At 44.3% G+C, this 25,089-nt stretch overlaps 1 protein-coding gene across 1 annotated transcript in view; it reads left to right on the forward strand.

Moving 5' to 3' along the window:
- Positions 1-25,089, forward strand: part of SRF (serum response factor) — a 75,074-nt gene that overhangs the window by 32,743 nt on the left and 17,242 nt on the right. The window contains 2 exon segments of the mRNA XM_026683824.2: positions 23,840-24,101; positions 24,709-24,894. Of these exon segments, the coding sequence (XP_026539609.2) occupies positions 23,840-24,101; positions 24,709-24,894 (448 nt within the window).

Genomic DNA, 25,089 nt, shown 5'->3' on the forward strand with positions numbered 1-25,089 from the left:
CTTTCCCATTTCCTGTAATGCTACAGTTTGAACTCCTTCAGACTCTGTTTCAGATCAACACAGTTTTGGAGCCACATATAATAGGTCCAAAAACCCATTTTCCTCCTGGTCCAGGATGCTTTTTAAACAGAGTTGTTAGGTCCTTATAAGTTAGAACTTATAACCCTAGACTTCCATTTAATATGTTTTGTTTCAGTTGGTATTTACTATGAACATGAGAGATGATTTGTGGTCAGATTTTGGTTCTACTAAACAATGGTTATAGATTTTATAGTCCCAACAGGAAGCTCAGTGTTGGGGGAGGCTTCTGGGAAGAAACAACTTGCACATATTATTCAAAGGTTCCATCCCTTTTGATCCTCAGCCATGATTTGGGGATGAAGATGGGGGTGAAGAGTCAATTTGAAGAAGAACCAAACAGACCATGCCTTCTGAGGAAGAAGCAATCTGGGATTAGCAAAGATAATTTCTAAAAAGGTGATGTGTCTTACTTGCAATATGTCTGGTTGATCCATAACTCTCTTTGGGGATAGTGGGCTATTAGAAATACAGATGTAACAGCTTAAACCTGAATGAGGAATGTCCATGTTCCTTTTAAGAACGGGTGATGGGATTTTATCTTAGCTTATATCATTATGGGTCTGGCTTCTCTCTGCAGAATCAACCAGTTGGGCAAGAGTGTCCCACTTGCCATGGAAACACTTTTCAACTAGGGATATCCTGGCAGACAAAACAGCATAGCAACAAAAGCCTGCAATTTGACAATAGGCAGTGCCTGCTACAGTATTGAAATTAAAGAGAGAAAGTAGAAAGTGAATGGGAAACTTGAAAACTAACTTGCAGGTTGATTGGATTGGGGATAAGAATATGATAGCATATTCTTTCTGTCATGGTCAATATACTTGTTTTAGATTAGGGTGGATAATAGGGCTTTGTTCATATCGTTAAGATACAAATTTACTGTCCCTCATTGCTGGTCATGCTAATGATGATGGCAGTGGTTATTCAGCAGCATTGATTTCTTTTATCAGTCTTCCAAACCCAGAAAGTTAAAAGATAAGGAAAACTAGAAGTACTTTGACTTATAGTCATATCTAGACTTTATGAACACTTTTTTCTCAGTTTTCCTAGTTTTTGCTTTATAGAAGACAGTAAAGGGAGACATAATGACCGAAATAATACGGTGAGTTAATAATAAGAGTTAATAAAAATAATACTAAGAGTTAAGAAAAAATAATGTTTCTTCAGATTTCATTAAACATTATTGAGCATGAGGTAGAATATAGCTTCATTGCTGACATTCTTTTTTGCCTTTTTAAAATCAGAAATCCCTTTGACCCAAAGCTCAGTGCTCTTCTATTATAGCTTGCCTGAGATGGAAGTGTGTTTGTGGATATGTACCTCATGTGCAAAGTGATGATGAGATGAAGAAAACTTTCTCTGATCTTGGAGAAAGCAATTTCCCCACAGTGCCTCTTTAGAGAAAGAGAGGAACAGGTGAAGTGCAGAAAACTCTCTTTATACATTTCTTCCACTTTCCTCACATCCAGGGATGGGATTCTACCAGTTCGCACCTATTCGCTAGAACCGGTTGTTAACATTCTAAGCAGTTCGGAGAACCGGTTGTTAGAAGAAATTACTGGCCTAATCCTGTAAGGAAGGCAGGAAGGAAACATTCTGGTGTTGCTTCCAGAAACTGCCTCTCCATTAACCCTTATTACGTTCTTGACAGGACTAGACTTCCTGTCTCAGGAATCTCTCTGGAGTTTTCTTTCCCTCATTTGCTGGTACTTTGTTTGTGTGGAGTGACCATTCAAAGTTACAGTGGCACTGAAAAAAGTGACTTATGACCATTTTTCACACATATGCCTGTTGCAGCATCCCCACAGTCATGAGAGGCCAGGCGAGGAGATGCGTGCCTCGATGTGAATGATGTTGAGTTGGCCACACCCAGCCAGTCACATGACCACCAAGCCACACCCACCAACTAAGCAATGCCCACAGAACCGGTTGTTAAAAAATTTGAATTCCACCCCTGCCCACATCTTACACTTTCATATTTCTTGCTCATATTTCATGTCCAACTGATATACCACCAGCATTACAAGTAGACATGACCAAAATTTCTGTTGCCTAAGTGAAATAAATTCAATGAATTTTCCCCCATTTTATAACTTCCTTGTCAAAGTCGTTAAGTGAATCACTGCAGTTGTTAATAACATGGTTCTTAAGTAAATCTGGCTCCCCCATTGATTTTGCTGGTAAAAAAGGTCACAAAACATGATCCTGAGACACTGCAACCATCTTAAATATGAATCAGTTGCCAAGCGTTTGAATTTTGATCACATGACTATGGGGAAGCTGTAATAGTCGTAAGTGTGAAAATGGTCAAAAGTCACTTTTTTCAGTGCCGTTGTAACGCTCTCATTGTAATGGTCAATAAATGAATTGTTGTAAGTCGAGGTCTACTTGTATATACATACACGATAAGCATAATGCAAGATACTTGAAAAAATAATCCACTATTAATAAATGGCCAAAACATAATGTTTCACCCTAAATTGCTCTACACTTGCATTGTACAAATGAAGACCGCTGTCATTTTCACTTGACTCAGGCAACAGAAACTTCGGAGTAGTAATCTCTCAGCTGCCCTCAAATGTGATAGTTCTTGACTCTCATAATTTTTGCATTCCATGGGATTATGACTGTTGAAGTCCAATTTATTTGGAAGTTCCCAGATTGGAGACAGCCATTTTTAAAGCCTTTTCCTCTTTCCAAATGATTTTGGAAGGGATGAAAAGTTACAGGACTAATTCTCCTGGTAGTTTGGCTAGTAAAAACAGATATGTGAAAACAAATGACTGAGAAATGGGCCCCATAAGTAATATTTTTGAATTTTAGGTAACTATTACTGTGAATAGGAAAAGTGGTAAATATTATTGGACTGAGAGGGGAATATTACAGCTTAATAGAATTTGGATGCAATTGATCATAGGGAGAAAAAAGACTCGCTGGTTATTGAAATTCTGAAGGTGGGTTTCTTCTTTGACTAAGAGCTGGCACTGCACTCTTTAAAAACATTGCTCCATAATAGACAGAAATGGAAATATAGTATACTTTTATGAAGGGTAAGCTCTGCATATACCTATGTAGCAGAACTGATATTTTTTATAGTAGGAAGAATATAATTTATTGCATAGCAGAATGAGTCTCTTTAGATTTCTAATAATCTTGGCCAGCTTGGGCTGTTTATCTTGGAATTGCCTGAGGCGTAATAATGCCAGAAGTAAAAATACTGGAATTGTCTCCTGCTAGATTTGTCGGAGGTGTATTTCTAACAGAAAACACAGATAAAAGCTTCACTTTTAGAAGCCTCAACTCCTGTTTATAACTCTGTATGAGCAGACGTTGAGATGACTCTTTTCCCTCCCAAGTCCTTATTCACTTATGTGAGATGCTACCAGCTTTAGCTTTCCTGTTGAGAGAAAAATATATTTCTATATTTATACTGAACATTGGTTGTTTTGGAGTGAGGGGGAAAATATACATATGGACATGCTAGGAAAGTATAATTGAGATATATATATATATAAGATCCTTGTACTGATGGTAGATAGGACTGTTTACTTTTGTGGGGTTTTCTGGGCAACACTAAAATGATTTTCACTTACAGCAAAATCAAAATGGCTGAAACAAGCATATATAAAATAAAATGGTGTGATAATTAACTAACATTTCTCCTTCACTCCTAACAGTGAAGCAGAGAATTACTAGTCACTACCCACATACCAAAATTAGTTCTCAGGGTAAGTTTATGATCAGTGATAGACCTAAACATTTAAGCATATCATTAGAAGGCAACACAAAGGTCATCTAATATAGTCTCTTGCACTGCAACATATCTAGTATTACAACATTCCTAATATAGCTATCCAGACTTTGCTTTAAAATATTTAATGATTATGATTACAACTCTTTCACTTTCTAAAACAGACTGTCCCCTTCTTAAACAATTAGTTCTCTTAATTGCTTTCTAATGTTTTCCTGAATTCTTTCTCTTGTAATTTGCTGATATCTAAACTTTGCTTTGAAGCAAAATGATTTCATTGTATGCGAACTATCCTTCAAATAAATGATATATATCTTTTTAACTGGCCTCATCTCCAAGTGAAACATAGCAATTCTGTCCAGCTTTCCTAATACAAGTTGGCCAGGAGGAACCCAGTCATTTTTGCCTCTATGCTTTGTGTTTTAATTTATCAGTCTTGTTCCTAAACTATTGTGTCCACTGAAGTGAAAAGCAGAATAACATAATTTAACATCTCATGATTGAAATGCAGCTTTTTTGTTGATGTAGCCTAGAGCGTGCAGAAAAATCAGTTTTCTAAGGTAAGAGAGAACAAACTGGAATGTTCTTTTATTTTCCTCTTGTTTACATTAACATAAGTTGATCATTTGTTACAAAAGAACAAAGAAAAATATCAACAATAAGACAAAGAGGAAAAACACAAAAAACCCCACTCTTTTTATTATTCAAAGACATTACTCTGTCTTTCAAGTCTTGAAAAGTTCAACAATTTTAAGTTCTAGAATTAAACAGGCTAATAGGGAGCATTACATGAGAATTAGACCCTTAGTTCAAAGGCTTGGGAGACTGGAGCCAGTCACAATGGTTTCCCTTAAAACTGCATGACCTAGGAATTGACCCAAATGTCCACAAAAGTTGCATTGAAGTGTTATGTTGTCTGTGCCAGGGCAGTGTTTGAAAGGTGCTGCATCTTTCCACTCTGTCATCATTCATATGCACTTAGCATGTTTACCCTGTCATCTAATACATGTGCATAGGCAGTGCCTAGGTTAAGAAAGACTGGTGAAGCTGTTGAACTCTGATGAGCTCCAGTCAGCATGATCAATATTCAGAATTTATAGGCCTTGAGCCTTTCCTTATACAGTGCTTCAATGGGTAAGCCCTTTTTAGGAATCCCCATTGAATCAAGGTTTAAAGCAGCTTCTGAAGTCTGCTCTTGTGTTAATTTATCATTGCAAAAAGCTATTCACAAGTCTCAGATATGAGCACTCTTTAGCAGTGGTCCCCATCTTTTGGATTAGGATTTTCTGTCCAAATTCTGCCTCTTTAGATGGTCCTTATTTTACAGCAGTAACTGGGATTGGGATTTCTGCTGTTAAGCTATATGTCAGGCGTGTCCCAGTTTAGGTATTTATTTCTTAGGAAAGAAAGATCCTTGACTCCGTTGTAGCGAAAGATATACTTTTACAAAAGCCAAGTGATTATGGTATAAGCAAAACTGGATCTGAATATTCCTGCTCAAAACCTGCCTTTTCCCCATTTCCCAGGCCCTCCCCCACTTGACGAGTTCATGAGTGTCCAGTGACATTTGAATCTGGTGTTTTAATAATCTAGGTTTGGTGCCTCTTTGGTGTACTTTTGTTCATTCTGTTCTCACGCTCGTGTCCTTGGATGTGCTGGTCTCTTCCGGATTGGCACCTCTGATTCCTGTCATCCAGTCATTCCTCCCCCCTGCATTTCATTCTCCCCCTCCTGCATTTTATGGCAAGATGCCAGCAAAGCAAAGCAGGCTGAAACGTTAACAATGGCACACCTGATACAATGCATTTATAAAGCATGATATCACTTCTCTGTTGTCATTAAATGAGAATTGTGGGTGACTAAGTAAGGACCCAATGTTACTTTGCAACTTCCTACCAGCTTCCAACAAGTGAAGTCAACAGGAAGTTGCAAGTCACGGTCATGACAAGACTTTCCTTAGGTGGCTCATTAGTATGCAGGTGAGTGGTATGGAATCTGCCCAGGTTATTATGGTCGCCATGTGAGTGTTGTTGTGGTTGTTATGTGAGTGTGGCTGAGGGAGGGAGGTGGTGCTGTGGCATTACAGTTCTCATACTCTCATAGCCATAGTGTTTCAATGGTTAGAATATACAGTATGCAGGCTAATTTTGCCGACTGCCAGCAGTTCAATTCACACTGGCTCAAGGTTGACTTATATCCTTCCAGGGTTGGTAAAATGAGGGCCCAGATTGTTGGGAGCAATATGCTGACTCTGTAAATCACTTGTTTACCGAGGGCTGTAAAGTGGTATATAAGTCTAAGTGCCATTGCTACTCTGTAGTGAGCTCCTTGGGACAAAAAAAGTGGGAGTAAGTGACTTACCACTTTTCCAATTGGCTCCCCATTCTCTTTGCTTGTGGGAAATTGGTAGGGAAGTCACAAAACAATAGGATGCACAACTACTGTAAGTGTGAGCTGGGTTCCAAGTGCCTAAATTACAATCATGGGGGTGCTTGTAAGGCCAGAAAGTTGAATGGTCAAGTAACAAGTGGTTGACTGTCTATGGAGATTCTCAATCATTCAGGTCATGGTTGTTCCAAAGGTGCCTTTTCAAGAGGCAGCTGGGCTTTCTTGTTTTTCTTTAAAGACGTTTCATTTCTCACCCAAGAAGCTTCTTCAGCTCTGACTGGATGGTGGGGATTTGGGATTTCTGGTTTCTTCAATATTCATATGATATTCTTCTGTGTTTGGTGGACAAGAGCTACTTAGCCCTTCTGATGTTTTTGGTTGAACATGGGCACAAGGTTTCTAAGTCTTTGCTCCAGTTTTGTTATCTTGGCCATATCCTATTGTGAAAATTCCTACAACCAAGAAATAAGTCCAGGATGTTTTTTTAAAGGAATGTTCAGTTTTTGTTACCTGGATCCCTAACTTTTCCACCCTGTCTCCACTCTTGATTCAAATTAACTACCATTCCCAATCTTGTTTCTTGGTTTGAGGAAGAGAATTATTCTTTCATTAGCTTGAAGCAAAGTCTGTCAACTACACCAGCATATACAGTACATTCCATAGTTATTCTAAATCCTTTTATATTATTGTCAAGCTTAGCAGGGCATTGCCTCAGGAGTAGTAATTCAGTTTAGGGGTCCCGAGCAATGGCCTGTGGATTACTATTCTTTGAAACCTGATCTGATAGCAGCTGGATGCCCATAGTGTTTGCAATTGGTAGCAGCTGCTGCCCTTTAGCTGGGGGTGTGCTTAAGATATTCTTTTGGACCATTCCATGACCTTGCTAGTTCCACAAGCAATAGAAATTTTGCTGCTTTCTCAAAACACCCAATATATCTCTGCTCAGTTTTTACTCAGTATGAGAAATTTCTGTTGCTAATGTGACTCTCAAGCTCTATCAGATTTTAAATACGGCTCCCTCCTGATGGCTTTCCTCCTGATTGCGGGGCAGTAGTAGTAAGCACTGTTTCTACTTCTGGTCTTGACCTCATTGAAGTTGCATTACATCATCTCACCTGGGAGCTATGGGTCATCTTTTTTAAGAAGATGGTTGATCATTTTCTGACTACTATGTTGTCATCAAACTTTTGTGATAGAGGCTCATGCTTTTGCCACAATCATATCTGCTAAGATTACAGAGCTTGTTGCTCGTATTTACACCCTAGCAGCAGGTTTCTCAGTGACCAGTGGCCATCTACCCTACAGTATGCTTTTGGTATTTAGTCAGATTTGGAAATAAAGGGGTTTCTGTTTTCTGGATACCCCTTTATTAATACAGCTGTGACTTTCCTCCTTCAATTTCTGTTTCCTCTTGCCGGGATGACAAGGACATCCTATCTTTAGCATAAGGTAACAATTTGGATTACGCTGCAGCCAAAGATCTGCTGTTTCTGGTTCCCCCCCCCCTCAGTCTTTCTGCTGTTGAAGTTTTGGCCTTTTCTTCTCCAGTCTGACCTTTTTCTGGGACAGTGCCTTCTGTTTCCTGAAGACTCTGCTTGAAATACTTAGGGGCTCCCCCTTCTGATGGTATTTAATGGATTGCTCATGCCCCCTTCCCTGTACTTCTTTAGATTACACTGCAAATTTTGACATGTTGGTGTGTCTCAAACAAGTTGCTTAGCAAGTGGTCGACAGCTGTGGAGTATGTGCAGAATTCAGCCTACACCCACTCTTAACTGCTGTCAGCAGCACTTCCCCTTGGATGTATGGACCATTCCAATCTTTGCAACTTTGTTTAATGTACCGTATTTGCCGGCGTATAAGACGACTTTTTTGCCCTGAAAAACATGCCTCCAAGTGGGGGGGTCATCTTATATGGCGAGTATATAACAAAGGCCGTCTTATACGCCGGCAAATACATTGTTGTCACTCGGTGCAAGAGCGACGGGGGCAGAGCTCCGCAACTTGCAAAGCCCCTTCAAGCCCAGCCGGAGTCTCTCTTCCTCCTTCTCTCCCCCCCACCCTCCGCCCGGCTCGGGTCGCTTGCGGAGGCCAATCTGGAGGTGGGGTGGGGGTGGAGCGAGAGGGTCTCTGGCGGGGCCGCTTCGCCCAGCCAGCCCCGAGCCGCGTAATGGCCCGGGGAGTGGGGGGGAGAAGGTGGTGGGGGTGGACTGTGGCGCCCCTCCTTCTGGGCAGCGGGGCAGGGCCGGCAATTTGCTCCTCCCGCTTCTCCCTCCCTCTTTGAAAGACCGGGAGGGCTGTGCTTGGGGCGGGGGGGTGTCCTCGGGAAGTTCCTGATGGGACTCCGCTGGGCAGGGCCACCCGGCTCCCGAGCTGCTTTCCAGGGTCCCCTTGGGAAGAAAAGGATCCGGTGGGCGGTGGAAGAAGGCGAGGGACCTCCTCCCACCCCCTGTCCCATCCCATCCCTCCTCTTGTCCCCTCCTCCCCTCCCCGCTTAAGAGAGAAAGATCCGCCTCCCCGGCACCGAGCTGCCACCCAGCGCCGTGTCTCCCGGCCAGCGCGCGCTTGCGACTTGGGAACTGGCCAAGCGACTTTAAAACCAAGCGGAGGCCAGAGATAGCCGGAATTACCCTCCACACCACACACACACACACACACACACACACACACACACACAGAGAGAGAGAGAGTTGGCAGCTGTCCATCCCCCACCCTTGGAGTTCCGATGGCGCGCACGCGGGGGCTGCTTAAGGGAGGAGGCCTTTCACTTTCCCCCGGGGGGGGCAGGCGCGTCACTTTCACTTGCATGCCTCCAAGTGGGGGGTCGTCTTATACGGCGAGTATATAACAAACTCTATATTTTGAGTGGAAATGTTGGGGGCTCGTCTTATACGCCCAGTCGTCTTATACGCCGGCAAATACGGTATATGCCTCTTTGAAGATTATATTGCCACCTACTGATTGTAATGGGCACCTTTTCAAAAGAGCCTGAAGATATGGCCAGTGTAGTAACAGTAGTAAAGTACTTACAGAAGAGATCATTCCACAATATGGCTGCTCTTCCATAATAAGAGTGATGGTGGTCTCTTAAAAAAGATAGCCAAGGCTTTGGGGACCAAGAAGAAGCTCCACGCTCCTTATTACCCAGTTTCTAATGAATTGATAGATCAACTGACTGCATAAAGACTCCATTGGCCAAATTCTATGGTGAGATGGGATTAAATTGGGTAGAGTGCCTGCCATATGCTCTCCTATTCATGTAGCCATCAAGCCAAATAATAGATCTCTTTATTTGGTAGGGTCTTGCCACTAGATGCTATGTACCGTGAGGTTGTACCTCTCTGCTGGGAAATGTATACTTGCCAGAATTTCACAGCCCAGTCTGTACCCCTCAATTAACCCAGTGCATCCAACCAGGGGTTTGGTTCTGCTTAAGAGACGCTGCTGCAAGATCTTTCTGGAATCAAGAGGGGGAAGGCGTGTATACCTTGTTCTGCTTATCACCAAGACTGTAATAAACATGCAAAGGAAAGAGGTCTGGCACAATGGGGCCCAAGTGAAAAGGATTAGCTTACTGGCAGGAAAGATGCAAAGTAAGATGAAGGCCAGCAAATCAACCCTAGAAAAAGCTGACCGCCGGGCATTCATTAGTTGTAGAGACAAGAACAATGTGGGAATCCTGTTGATACAAAACGGGATGTTTTATATATCCCATATTTTCATCTGCATAGTGACCAATGCATACAACCACAGATCCTGGAATCGCCTTAAGAAAAAAAATCAACGATTAAGCAACAGTGTTATAATTCTGTGTCTAATTGTATTCTTAGTAATTATTGCTACCTTTGATCTTTAAGACATTTGCATTAATCTGCTAACTTCTTATCATGCAAGCTATTTATTAGATTTTTTTTATCCTGCATTTATTATTTTATAAGTAACTCAAGGAAGTGAAGAAAACCTAATACTCTTTCTTCCTCCTATTTTCCCCACAATATCAACCCTATAAGGTGAGTTGGGCTGAAAGAGAGTCATCCAGCTGGCAAATTGGTTTTTCTCATAAATTGCTGGACTACTGGGAAAGGATGGAGTCTAGAAGTCTTTTTCATCCATAATCTTAATAAATAGCCTACCAACTGATTGCTAGGCAAACAAACCTTTCTGTTTACTAGTTCTGCAACAAATTATTATTATAACTATCATACCAGCATTAGGGCAGTATCTGACAGACCATTTATAGCTATAGCAGCATCTCTAGATTATTTCCAAAGAAATAATCCAAGGTTCTTTCTCAACTCATAAATTACATTTTCATAATAGTACCCATGGGGGAATCTATATCAAGATGCTCCTGTAACCTATTCTCCCTCGAGCCGCTCGGAGCATCCAGAGAGTGGGATGTGCTTCTGAGTCCTCTTCTTGCAGGCTGAGCTTTAGCTGAGGAAATGCTCCGCCCCCTCACATGACTTCACGCAGCGTTCCCCCAGTCTTTTGCTCAGCCTCGAAGAGTCAGGCTGCTGTTGAAAAGAGCTCCTTGGCTGATTCAAATCATGTACTTTATTCTGGCTATTTTCTTCATTTCTCAGGTTTGAAATTTCCTTTCCTCCTCCTGCACAAAAGGTTGGGGCTCAGGGGAAGTCTCCCCTCGCCCCTAGGGGCCAAGCGGGCGGGTTCGCAGCGCTTTGTGCGACCCCCACCCCATTATTAGATCGCATCGCTGCCTCCGCGCTGCCTCATGGCGCGCATTTTGCTGGATTCCCCCCCACCCAAAACGCCGACCGGGAAGGGCTTGTCGCCCCTTAAGAGCACCAGGCGCACTGAGCTAACCGGACAAGCCCTCCTTGCCGTCCCGAAGGCGCCCGACATAGCTCAGCTCGCGGCCGCCATCTTGCCGCCGCATTGTGGTCGGGCGCCATTTTTATTTCTGATTCTTGCTGCCGCGGTGGATGCAAACGTCCCAGACCCCTTGGGTCAAGAGTTTAGTTGTTTTTAGCGATCTTCCTGGCTCGCTTTCATTATTCTGTTGGCCTCCCGCAGCCTTCATCGGGGCGAAGTTGCAGCCCCCCCCCTCCGGTTTGTTGTTGTCTGGAGGCCTGCTGCCAGAGGCCTCTCTCTCTAGGCCTCAGGCGTTTATTTGGTAAATCCGGCCTGTACTGTGATATCTTTCTAGTTCCTTTCCTGTTATTGTTTATATAAAAAAATCCAAAAAAAAGAGAGAAAAATTTATATACAAAATTATATGCATTTATACGTATATACATAGATAACCTTTACATACAGATAGCATTAAAAAAAACAACCCCAAAAGATTATATATCTGTACATATTATATATGTATATATATACCTTACTACCTGTTATAACTGTACATATTAAATTCCAAAAGGGGGAGTCACAGGCCAATTCCAGGCGAGCCAACCGCCCTTTGCTATTATTATTATTATTATTATTATTATTATTATTATTATTATTATTATTATTATCAATTATTATTATTATTATCATTATCATTATCATTATCAAAATGGCAGACGACAATCTCTCTAAACGACCTTCCTTGAAGGCCCACTACTTGCGCAGGCAGGACAAGGAACCTTCCAAGGCCTCCCAACGAGACGCCTTAAGGCGCCATAAGGCGTTGGAAAAGGAGTTTGATAGGCGATCAAGGGAGTCCCGCTCAGGGCCTCCAGCCCTTCGTCCTCCCACTCCCCCCACCTCTACTCAACCTCTTCCCCCTCCAGACTCGTCTTCCCTATCTAGGCGCAGTCCACTTCAGGGTCACTTGACCCCTGGACCACCAACCAGACGGACCCCTGAAGCCACCTTTACACCTACGGCCGCTGGTCTGCGCCAGGAAGAACCCTCTACATCCGAGGTTCCAGCCCACATCAAGGCTTGGATGGAATCGGCTATCCACCAGGGCATTGCGGAGGGCCTGCAGCACATGGCCAGATCAGGCTTCTCTCCACAGGCTCCCGAGCACGACTCTTTATCCACCAGATCCCTTCCACAGCTGGACCCCCCGGTTGGTCAGGTACTCTCTCAGAGGGACAGCCCTCCTCCGGTAGGTGCCCAGGAGGAGGAGGAAGGGGACTTTGGTGACTTCAGGGAAGAGGAAGAGGATTCCCGGATGGGATCCTCCCGTTATAGTGAGCCCCTCTTAGAGGCGGACCTCATGGAGGGGGAGATGTCGGAGGACGAGGGGGCTTCCCCCGACCAACCCGTATTCGGGGGGTTGTTCAAGCCACACATGTTTAAATCCCTCCTCTTTAAAGCCAAGAACGTCTCTGGTCTTCTTCCCCAGTCTCCCTCTGCCCTCCCCCCTGCCTCAGAGGGACCAGAGGACTCCATTTTCACACAACCAGTGGTGGAGGCTGAGGTCATCCCGACCCCACCCATCTTCGTAGACCTAGTGGCTAAACAACTTGCTTCCACGGTGGCCCCCCCTACACCCTCTAGCCAAGACAAGAGATTCTTTAATCTCGATTCGGCAATGTCTAGTCTTCTAGACATCCCGGAGGTTGACAATCCCATTGTGGGCCTTGCTTCCTCCTCTACCCCCAGTGAGGCCTTAGAGGCCTTGAAACCTGAGGACAAGCGGACGGAACTGGCGTTGCGCCGGGCCCATCTATCCGACGCTTGGGCCATTAGATCGGCTACAGCCGCTTCATTTTTCACAAGGTCCTCTATCCGCTGGCTCCGGCAGCTGAGAGAGCACGTCCCCGCGTCCAATGTGAGAGCGCACCAAGACATAGCGAAACTGGTGGCCGCAGCCGAGTTCTCAGCTGACGCCACCTACCAATCGGTCAAGTTCTCTTCCAGAGCCATAACGTTGCATGTCACAGCTCGCCACCTGCTGTGGCTCAAGCACTGGCAGGCGGATGTTAAAAACAAGGTCAAGCTGGCCACTGCTCCCATCAAGGGAGACAAACTGTTCGGTCCGGCCTTGGAACCCCTGCTGGTCGAGGGCCGCAGCAAGAGGAAGTATCTGCCCTCCCTTTTTTGGAGGTCAGAGACAAGAGGCCCTCAGCCCTTTCGGAGGGGCTTCCCCCACCCCTTCTACCAACCCCCCTTCCCGCCCAGATACCCGAGACCCCCTTCCTTCTGGTCCCAGGATCGCTCGGACTCAGGCGACAGAAGCAGACGGGGCGGCAACTATAAGAGGCCCTTAGGGGATTGGGGGGGTAGGCCCTACCGCCGACCCAGATAGAACTTCTTCCTCCCTCCCTATCGGCGGCCGCCTCAGACACTTCGCCGCCCAATGGGACAAATCCACATCCGATGCATGGGTTAGGGACACCGTCAGGTTTGGTCTCACCCTTGAGTTCCGGTCCACCCCCTCTGATTCCTTCATGACATCCCCCACCTCAAGGGATCCCGCCAAACGTGCACTAATGGATGCAGCCATCCAACACCTGCTTGACATTCAGGCCATTCAACCCGTTCCACTGGCCCAGAGGGGACAGGGATTCTATTCCCACCTCTTTGTGGTGCCCAAGCATTCTGGGGGATGGAGAGCCATATTAGATTTAAAACGGCTAAACCGCCACCTTATCCAGCGCAAATTCAAAATGTACACCTTGCAATCGATTCTCTTGGGTACCAGGCGGGGAGACTGGTTATCCTCCATAGATCTCTCGGAGGCATACCTACATATTCCAATCCGGCCCTCTCACCACAAATTCCTCAGGTTCTGTTATAATAACCTTCACTATCAATACGTGGCCCTCCCCTTTGGTCTAGCCTCGGCCCCCAGGACCTTCACCAAGGTCCTCGCGGCCCTGGCGGCTCACCTCAGGAGCGTTCCCATCCGCCTCCACTGCTATTTGGACGATATCCTTATTCTCTCCCCATCCAAGAGCCAGGCAGTCAGGGATACCAGGGCCACTCTCTCCGCTCTACTGGCGCACGGGTTCCTCGTCAATTGGCAAAAGAGTCAACTGACCCCATCCACCCGAATCACCCACTTGGGAGCTATAATCGATTCAGTTTCAGAAAAGGTCTTCCTCTCTTCGGAGAGGTTCCTCAGCATTCAAGCTCTGGTCAAACAGATTAGGTGATCAAGGAGGGTGGCGTTACTTGACCTCTCTAAATTATTGAGTAAGATGGTTTCATGCATCTCAATTATTCCCTGGGCCCGTTTACACAGCAGATCCCTTCAGTGGTTCCTGCTCCCATTCCAAAGATCCGGAAGAAGCAACTCGAAGTCCAGAGTCAAGGTGCCTCCGAGGGTCCTCACGTCTCTCCTCTGGTGGACCAACCCCGCCATCAACAGGGGCCACCTTTTCACGGAACCTCAGCGGCTTACCCTCACCACGGACGCCAGCCTATCCGGTTGGGGCGCTCACATCAACTCGCTCTCGGCACAGAGCAAAGTCAATAGAGCAAAGATGCAGCATCAACTGGCTGGAGCTTCACGCCGTCCACCTGGCCCTGCGCAGCTTCCTCCCCCTGGTTCGCGGATGCCACATCCTTATTCTCACGGACAACGTCACGGCCAAAGCCCATATCAACAGGCAAGGGGGCACCCAGTCTATTCAGTTGATGAGGGAGGCCGAGCGTCTCTGCCGTTGGGCAGAATCCAACCTCCTCTCACTAAAAGCTGAACACATCTCCGGAATCTTCAACATCCAGGTGGATTGGCTGAGCAGGGCCACGGTGGACCAAGCAGAATGGCGCCTCCATCCATCCCTATTCAAGGAGGCGTCCAGAATATTCGGCCTACCGATGGTGGATCTCTTCGCTTCCCCGTCCAACGCACAGCTTCCACGGTTTTTCTCCAGGTACCCGTCTCACGGGTCGGAGAACCACAACGCACTATGCTGCCCATGGCCCCCAGGGCTCCTATATGCCTTCCCTCCGCTGCCGTTAGTTCCCAGAGTCATACAGAAACTCATCCACGAGAAGGCAGACCTGCTCCTGGTGGCTCCTTATTGGCCCAGGCGACCGTGGTTCGCGGACCTCCGCAATCTATCGGTAGCGCCCCCATGGAGGATCCCCCCGGACAGGGTCTCCTTCTCTCAGGGGCCCCTTCTGCATCCGGAGCCTCAATGGCTCCAGTTAGCCGTCTGGAGGTTGAACGGATCCGTTTGACAAGAGAGAAATTCTCCAGTCAAGTAATCGACACTATTTTGGCCGCTAGGCGACCCTCCACCACACGAATTTATGATGCCACTTGGAAGGGCTTTTGCAAGTGGTGTAGTGGGTCCCAAGTTGACCCCCTCTCTCCCTCTATTGCACAGGTCCTGGAATTCCTTCAAGAAGGCCTACGTAAAGGGCTTGCCCCTAACACCCTGAGGCGGCAGGTCACTGCCCTCTCAACCGTTGTCTCTTGTGATAACTTCGGTTCCCTTTCTCATCACCTCCGGGTTAGGGCTTTCCTCAGGGGCGCCACCAACTTGTGCCCTCCGACTGTTCACAGGTTCCCCACATGGGACCTCAACAAGGTCCTCATTTCGCTTACAAGACACCCGTTTGAACCTCTGAGGTAGTCCTCCCTTCAATTTCTAACTTTTAAGGTAGTTTTTCTAGTGGCTATTACTTCTGCTCATCGAGTCTCGGAAATAGCAGCATTGTCAATCAGGAATGATCTATGCGTGTTCCACGCTGATCGGGTGGTCCTTCGCCCTGACCCCACCTTCTTACCCAAGGTTAACTTACCCTTCCACAGGTCACAGGAACTGGTCCTCCCAAACTTTTGCCCCAGACCCTCGAGGGGCAGGGAAATCCTTTGGCACACCCTAGATGTTAGACGGGCCTTGCGCATATACATTAAGCGCACACAACCCCTGAGAAGATCAGAATCCCTCTTCCTCTCCTTTCAGCCCAGGACGCTGGGGCTCAAAGTCTCTCCCTCAACCATCAGTCACTGGATCAGGGCGACTATCGCCAGGTGCTACCTATCACAATCTCTGCCCGCACCTGGTGGAATAACCGCTCATTCCACCAGGAGTGCAGCTACTTCGGCGGCTTGGGCCACGCAAGCCCCAATTGCTGACATTTGTCGGGCAGCCACCTGGGCCTCTCCGTCCCCATTCATCAGGCATTACAAAATAGACGTATATTCCTCAGTGGAGGCCTCGTTTGGCCGACGAGTCCTACAGAAGGGTCATCAGTGACCCGGAGGGGCTTCCGGCCCAGACGGAGTCCCACCCGTAGGACAGCCAAGCTTTGGTATGTCCCACTCTCTGGATGCTCCGAGCGGCTCGAGGGAGAATGGGCGTTGGTTCTTACCTGATACGCCCCTTCTCGGCGAGCCGCGAGGAGCATCCAGCCCCACCCTAGCTCCTCCGTCTGGTGGGAACTCTTGTTTCAGCCAAGGAGCCAATAGTTGATTAGAAGGACTTCATAACCTTTCTTCTCGTTATCGCAAAAAACTGGGGGAACGCTGCGTGGAGTCACGTGAGGGGGCGGAGCGTTTCCTCAGCTAAAGCTCAGCCTGCAAGAAGAGGACTCAGAAGCACATCCCACTCTCTGGATGCTCCTCGCGGCTCGCCGAGAAGGGGCGTATCAGGTAAGAACCAACGCCCATTTAAGATGGGTCAGTGCTGTTGCTCTGTTTTTGAATAATGAAAGGATGTGTAGAAGTGGAGGATAAGGAATGTGGGTGGTAGTGGTAAGGAATGCCAGGTGATCCTAACTTTAATTAAACCTATGAGGTGTAGAAACCCTTGGAAAGAACTAATAGTACTCTAATCAAAGATTACATGAATAACATATCTGTAGCATAAATTCAGATAACTATACTGTTGTATAGAAGAGGAGGGAGGAGTATTAAACTCACCCAGCTTGTAAAAAACTTCAAACGGTCATAAGGTATGTTATGAAAAATCAGAATTATATCAGACCATTTAACAAACATAAATAACTCTGTTCCAACCCTTAGATCCCAAGAATTATGTTTATTTAATGAATCCTCTTGTCTGTACAGCATTGGAGACATGCTATAGTTTGTTTGTTCGTTCGTTCATTCATTCCATTTCTGTAGCTGAGACTCAGCCAGATAACTCCGTGTGGCTTACAATTCTAAAATTACAAAATAATTAAAAACAATAAAACATCCATACAATAAATAAGTACAAAGAGCAGCCGTGATGATTTTTCAACTAATAAATAATTGAATCCTTAACACATTCTGAGCCCCAGGCCTGTGTTCATAGTCAAATTTTTAAAACTTTGCAAAAGGCAAACAAGGTTGGGGGCATTCTAATTTCCAAGGAGAGAATATTCCATAAGGCAGAAAAAGTCCATCTTCTAGTTCCTGTCAGTTGATACTCTTTGGCTGTTGGGATCTGGAGCATGCCCAATCTGCGTGGATAGAAACTCTTGGAAAAAGAGTTAGGTAACCCTCAGATAACCTGGTCCCAAGCCATGTAGGGCTTTAAAGGTGACAACAAACGCCTTGAATTGCACCTGGAAACACACTAGCAGCCAGTGCAGTTCATGGAGGAGAGGTGTTAGTGTGTCATATAGCCGGCACTATTTATTACCCATGTAATAAATATATAATAATATATTGCATTATAATATATTAATATAATATAAATATGTAGCAATATAATACATGATGTAAGCAAACACGGTGACCTCCATGTAATAGCTCTCCTTCAGGTCCAGAATTTCCAGAGCATACATGGAGGACCAGGTTGCACCTGCAACCTATTCAGCCCGGAATATTTTTTGTCTGCAGACTGGGAAAGGTATATACTGCAGCTGTACCATCTAGCTGGAAAGGAACATGCATTCTCAGATATATTCTCTCTGGTGTATGTGTAAGAAGGAATCTAACTAGCAATGAGGTATTACATTTGGGAAACTGGCCTCCTTTACCTTGAAAGACAAAGACCTTTGAGGATTTTGATGGCTCATAAAACCTTTGATTGAAGGATATATACCGAAGGTAAGAGGGAATCGGCAGGGCATGCTTTGGAGTGGAATGGGGGTATTACAGACTTGCAGGAGACTTTTAGAAATTAATCCTAAAATTCTAGAAAAGGTCAAATAATTCCATTTCATTGGGAATTTCAAACCCATACAGCATTGTGGGGCCTATGTCAACACATCATGAGAGGTAGAACTGAATGTCCAGAAGACCAAAAAAACAACAACCCCAAACCCACTGTTAGGTTCTGTTATCAGTTAGAAAACTCAACGCAAGGCTCATTCCCATGACATTGGGATTGAGATAAATCTTGAATAACCTGACTTCCATCCCTAGGTTGGTTGTGCCAGTTGATAGTTATTGTCATTGTACTTATTACATTTACTTTCGCATCTTTTCTGCAGTTCTCTTGCTCTCTTTATACTCACCTTTCCAGCTTTGTCCCCATATTCACTCAGCCAATTTAGTATAAGCCACTTAGGACTAGATCAGAATGGATGGCTCTAAGGGACAGAACTTTCTAAAGCCAAAGGAGTGTAAGGGATGAATAGAATGTAAAGAACAAGACAGCTGTCATACTGTAACTATGTTTGATATTTATTTAAAGAGGAAGTCCAATTGCTGATAGTTCAATTGCTGAAAAGAAGGTGCTGATGATTGAAAAACTGCTAATAGATAATGGACAGACATGACAGGATGGAGAAGGAAATAGAGGGGACAACTGGGGTCCAAAACAGTTTGGTGGAAATCTGTATAAATACTGTGTATTTTATTCAGGGTCTCTCTGTTTTATAGGAGTTTTTTTTTCAAGTGCAAAGAAAATAAAGTTCACTATGCAATTCTTGGTCTGGTCTGTTGGTTTTCCTGGTCCAGCAGACCCATTGTCAGATCTAGGCTAGATGCATCCTGCTAGGGCTAGGAGAAATCCTATGATCCCTCAGGTTAAGAAACAAGGGATCTTGTCATGTGGCTGGTTTGGCTTTGTCCTCAACAATAGGTCTGTCCTCTGTGATGAGAAGGAGGCTGCAGCTGAGATAATGGAAAGTTAATTTGCTCAACTGTGCACCATTATCACATGCTTATCCTAATTCCATCTACACAGTTCTTGGTGCCAGGGCTGGAGAGGAGCAGAGAGGCAGGCAATTGCTGGCTGGCTCTCCCCTTTTCTCCCCATCCCGCCTTCCCCCTCCTCTATGCAGCAGGAAGGGTGTTCTGGATTTGTTGTCTGCCTTTCCTTTTTTAGATGTTAGTTGAGCTGTGAATTCCTTGTTTCTGGCAGTGTGTCAGGTCAGGAGCCTGGAGAAGCACATGGGAGTGCCTGCCGGCTGGATCTACATAGTAGTGCTGGGAGTTGGGGGGGCTGGCAGCAGCAGGAACACTGACAACTTTAATGACAACAAGACATTAACCCTCCCTAGACAAGTTAAGATATTTCAGACTATAGAGTTCAGACAGAAATAGCTATTCTAATCCCAGAAGACAACACTTTTTCCAGTTTAATAGCCCTTAAAACATGACTACCATATGTATGACTTTCCACCTCCAAATAGTTTTTTAAAACAACTTTTTATCAGGACACTGAAGCAGGACAGGACTATGCAAGTGAAATATGCTTCATTCCCAGTGGCTGGAACTCTGTCCCGAAGCTCCAAATCTTTTGATGGGAAGTTGGCCAGAGTTGGTTGGGAGATGGGCAACTACATAAATGATTTAAGTAAATAAATTAAACAAACAAATAGAATTGGCCTTCACTCAGAATTAGCCTATTATATTTCTCATGTAAGCAGATGGTTATTTTTACTCATATGGGGACGTCAGATACTTCTTTTGTAATAAGGTAGTTGAAAGTGTGACTTGAATCTAGAACACTAGGCAATCAAACCTGCAGGGAGGGAAAACTTAATGTATTTTGAGTACAAAGAAAACCCTGGTGCAGCTGTGCCTCCTGTCAAGCCTTTGCTGTATGGAAACATCACCGCCCTTCCAACAGTCCATTTCTATGCAGACAATAGTTTGGCAGTCCCTACTTTTCAAAATTATATGTTTAATTAGATTTTGAAAGAAAATATAATTAAATATATAATTTAATCTTATGTTTATATCTGTTTAGAATCAGATTTGGAAGAGGCCATTGAGACCATCAATGGGGGATGTGACGTGAAATGAACACCTCCATTTTAATAAATATCTTTCTGGTTGGCTCATTCTCTGACCTCCTTGATCTGGATTCCAGGTTTGAATAACCATAGTTTTCAATATTGAATGATTCTACTGTGTAACTGTGGCATAAATCTGGGAAAGCCATGGAATTCATTGTCTCCATTATAAAAGTGGCTTGTTACAAGTGATTTCTAATCCAGCATATCCAAATGGTCGTATGCTAGATCTCTGTTTAACTGAATAAATATGGAGGGCATTACTTTTACCCTTTACTTGGATTGGATCACTTCCTAATCTAGCTAAGATTAATTACTGCCCAGGATCTCAATGGAAGTATAGCAATAGCACTTAGCAATAGAATTTAGACTTATATAACCTCCATAATGCTTTATAGCACTGTTTGGAGAGTTTACAATGCATTTGCATATTGCCTCCAACAATCTGGCTCCTCATTTTACTGACCTCAGAAGGATGGAAGGCTGAGTTAACCTTGAGCCCTGTCAGGATTGAACTCCAGACTGTGGGCAGAGTTTGCCCGCAATACTGCATTCTAACCAGTACACCATCAGGGCTGTCAGAGTTTAGAGCAGGGGTGTCCAACCTTGGCAACTTTAAGACTTGTGGACTTCAACTCCCAGAGTTCCTCAGCTTGCTGGCTGAGGAACTCTGGGAGTTGAAGTCCACAAGTCTTAAAGTTGCCAAGGTTGGACACCCCTGGTTTAGAGAGAGTATCTCAAGCATCCAATAGATCCCGAGATTTTCCAGCAGCCTCTTTATCGCACTTGAGAGTTGCTCTGCAAATCCTGGAAGATCTAGTATGTGACTTACTATCATAAAGCACAATAGCAGGGTTTACATTTTATCCTAAGTTATGGTTTGCTTTAAGCATTGGTTTTTGAATAGGCTATAGTTTCCTGAATTCATATATGGTACCAAGCCTTATATCAAAGCCAGAATGGCTCAGATCACATGAAATGCAAAATCATGGTTGCATTATGGCCTCGTGGGATGTGTAACTCAGAAGTCATGTTACCTGAACCTGTCATCTCTGGGCTAAGCCATCTCTTAGAGGTAAAATTTACAGATTATAAAAAGGTCCATATTTGTATAGTGCCGTGAATATGCATGACTTTTGATAGCATGGAGTTGACAGTGGGAATTTGTAGTCAGTTCAGTTTATGGTTCTGGTCACAAAAAGCTTCTCAATAAATTTACCGATCAATTAAATTAACAGAAGTTCACAAACTTAAACATCTAATTAACAGAGAATTAAGGTTACACTGACTAAGATAGATGCTTCCTTGCTTTTAGACAAAATTTACTCATGGTGAGTGATAAGGTATTTGTAGCAAAACAACTCCGACTCAAATGAGCTGATAAAATGGATAGTTTTGTACTTTTATAAAACGAAAACAAAAACTTTCTCTAAGTACTTGGAGAGATAGACCTCTCTTCCAGGAAAGCTAGGGGTATCATACAAGATAGTGAATATAAACAATCCTCAGTAGTTTGAAATATTGCACGTTTTGGCTTATTAACAAAAGCTAAGTAATCTCAAACATTGAAGATGAAAGGCATTTTGTGCATTGAGATGCATTTGTTCATATTATTACAAAATCTGATTTTATTAGATTTACATGGAAAAGCACTAATGGTAAAAAAAAAGCAACATTGTTCTTTTATTTGCATTCAGTTTGTGCATTACATATTGACCAATATGAATTAATGACATGTAAGCAAATGAATAAACAAGAAACTCAACGCAAAATCAAAGCATAAATTTGAAGACTAAACTTGGTTCTACAGAAACCAGATTTGTGATTAATCTTAGGAGTGGCATAAACCAAATCATTGGAGATATCATCTCGACGTTTTCTAGGTTTGAAAATGTGAATATATAGAAGCTGAGCAAGTAACTTGGAACTGAAGTAGAAAATATAGGAAGCTGGGTATGTCTAGTTTGATGAAAAGAAGAACTGGGGTTCCATGATAGCAGTGTTCCAATATCTCAGGGGCTGCCACAAAGAAGCAGGGGTCAAGCTATTCTCCAAAACACCTGAGGGCAGGACAAAAAGCAATGGGTGGAAACTAATCAAGGAGAGAAGCAACTTAGAACTAAGGAGAAATTTCCTGATTAATTGTTCTAATTAATCAGTGGAACAACTTGCCTCAAGAAGTTGTGAATGCTCCAACACTGGAAGTTTTAAAGAAGAGATTGGATAACCATTTGTCTGAAGTAGTATAGGGTGTCAGGGTTTCCTGCCTAAGCAGGGGGTTGGACTAGAAGATCTCCATGGTCCCTTCCATCTCTTCTCTTCTCTTCTCTTCTCTTCTCTTCTCTTCTCTTCTCTTCTCTTCTCTTCTCTTCTCTTCTCTTCTCTTCTCTAATATATTTGAGAGATCAATATGAAAAGATTGCATCATCTAAGATGCCTTCACCAGGTAAATCTTGAGCAATGCATTAGGGTTCTGGGTACCATAATTTAAGAAGGATTCAGACAACTTGAAAGGCATTAAGAGAAGGACAACAAACATTCTTAAAAGACAGAAAAATGATTCTTTGACAAGAGATTGAGAGAAATGGGCATGTTTAGCCTTGAAAAAAAAGACTCCAGGGGGATATGAGAACACTTTTGAAGTGGTGTCATATAGAAAGACACAATCTATGTTATTCCTAGAAGACAGGATATAGAATCATGGACTTAAGTTATAGGAAGCATGTCCAAGTGAAATGTTAAGAAAAAAATAATTTATCTGGTCAGGGTCCTTGCTGCCATTGGGTCTCAGGTTTAGCATAAACTAGGCCTGCCTGAACAGACTGAATATGTATCTTGTTTAGGCCTTTTGTTGCCTCCCCAAGAAAGTGTTTGGTAAGCTACTCAGACTGCTGATGGGACTCAACCATTGTGAAATATCAAAGAAGAATGAATATCCTTGGTTTAAAATGGGGAGAAGGGAAGGCGGGGATCCACCAGCTGTTTTTGGATACTATTTCAATTTGTTAAATTCAGAATAAGAGACCATGGCCAGGGACATGGAATTGCATTAATAATGGCTTAGTGTTAAAGAATAAGGGGTTAGCATCCTGAGTCTTGGAAAATGATTGAGTAAAACTCCTGCCCTTATTTATGAGTGAATTCATTTGAGTGGGATGTTTGTGAGTTGTTTGAATTACTTTTTCCAGGCTATGTAAATCAAGGGCTAATTGCCGTTTTTCTTGATAACCTGGCACTGAAATATTGATCTGCCATTAGTAATATTTTGAAATACTTTTCAGGAGTTTCTTTTATGGCTGGCTGGGGTACTCTGGGTGTTGAACGCTACACTTCTTAAAAGGCAGCCAAGTTTGAAAAATAGTGGTCTATACCAGTAGCCTGGGAGTAGACAGGGCAATAGGAATTAAATCCAACCACATGTGGAGTAGTATGGTGATTTTGAGAGCTTATTGACCTATACATGTTACCTTTAACATTTAGATGTAGATACTGCCAGATAGTCAGAAGAGAAAAGGCTCTATTCAGCTCTGGGCAGTGTACTCTGTTTCGGCTTGGCTCTTCCTACTTGTGCTTCTTTTGCAGGACTCATTGAAGCCAGCATTCACTGTCACCAACCTCCCAGGGACGACGTCCACCATCCAGACAGCACCCACGACATCCACATCCATGCAGGTCAGCAGCGGACCCTCGTTCCCCATTACTAACTACTTAGCACCAGTCTCTGCCAGTGTGAGCCCCAGTACAGTCACCAGTGCCAACGGAACAGTACTGAAAACCACTGGAACCAGCGCAGTGGCCTCTGGAGGACTCATGCAGATACCTACCGGCTTTACCCTCATGTCAGGTCAGTTTCTCTTTTGCCAGTTGAAGCATTTTTGCAATAGCTGCTGATTCTTCTGCAATTACACTGATCATGTTCGGCCTTCGCCATTTTTTGACTTGTGAGAGGCTGGAATGGAAATGCCAAAACTGTATTCTCTTAAATATGATGGTTTCATGAAGGAATATGGCTGAGGCCAGAATAATAGCTGGTCAAGGGACAGGTTCTACCAGGAGAACAGGAAGTTTTAGGGAAATGGTAGTGTTGCTGTCTCTGCTGCCAGCCTCCTCGTTCCTTTGAGGAAATGGAAAGGTCCCACTTTGACATTTCTGATTGTGAGAATTGTAGGGTTTGGAAGTGGGACATGGAGCTTGGTCAGTGCCTTCCCTCCTCTTCCTCCCATGAAAGATGAATGGCAGCCTCCCTCAACTGGATATTCCATCTTCCAGAATTCCACTCGGAATTCTGGAACTCATAGTTCACAGCTCAACTGAAGGCACAAGGTTGGAGAAGGCTGCATATGATGATAATCTGGGAGGAGAGAGATTAACAAGAATCCAAGAAGGAATGAAGGAGATTTTAAAAACACCTGGCCCTGATAAAAAAAGACTTTTTTTCTCCCTCCTTCCAGCAGGTGCTCCACTCCCTCCTGGGACCCCTACCATTCCTCTCACTCAGTTACAGCCGCACTCGCTGGCCCTCTCCAACCAGCAGGGCCAGGCGGCGGTCGTAGGCATACCTGGACAGCTACAGCAGGCACAACAGACAGTCTTCCGATTTCCATCTACAGCCGGAGGGCAGATTGTGTCTCTGACAGGTCAGCTGCACTCACATTGCTGCTTGCACATGGAAGGTTGGTGGGAATGCACGTTTTCAGGGCAGCTGGTTGACCTGTCTGGGGTTGAGTTGTCTTGTGTTTTTGGGAAGCCCTCCTAAGAGCAATGATAGAAAGTTGGGAAAAGTTAGCTGCTAAATCCAAATGGAGGTGTGCTGAAGCAGGAGTGGAAGGTGC

This window comes from Notechis scutatus, chromosome 1 (genome assembly GCF_049901735.1).
Source record: "Notechis scutatus isolate UNSWTSFEM ecotype Mainland chromosome 1, rNotScu1.2, whole genome shotgun sequence".
NCBI lineage: Eukaryota > Metazoa > Chordata > Lepidosauria > Squamata > Elapidae > Notechis > Notechis scutatus.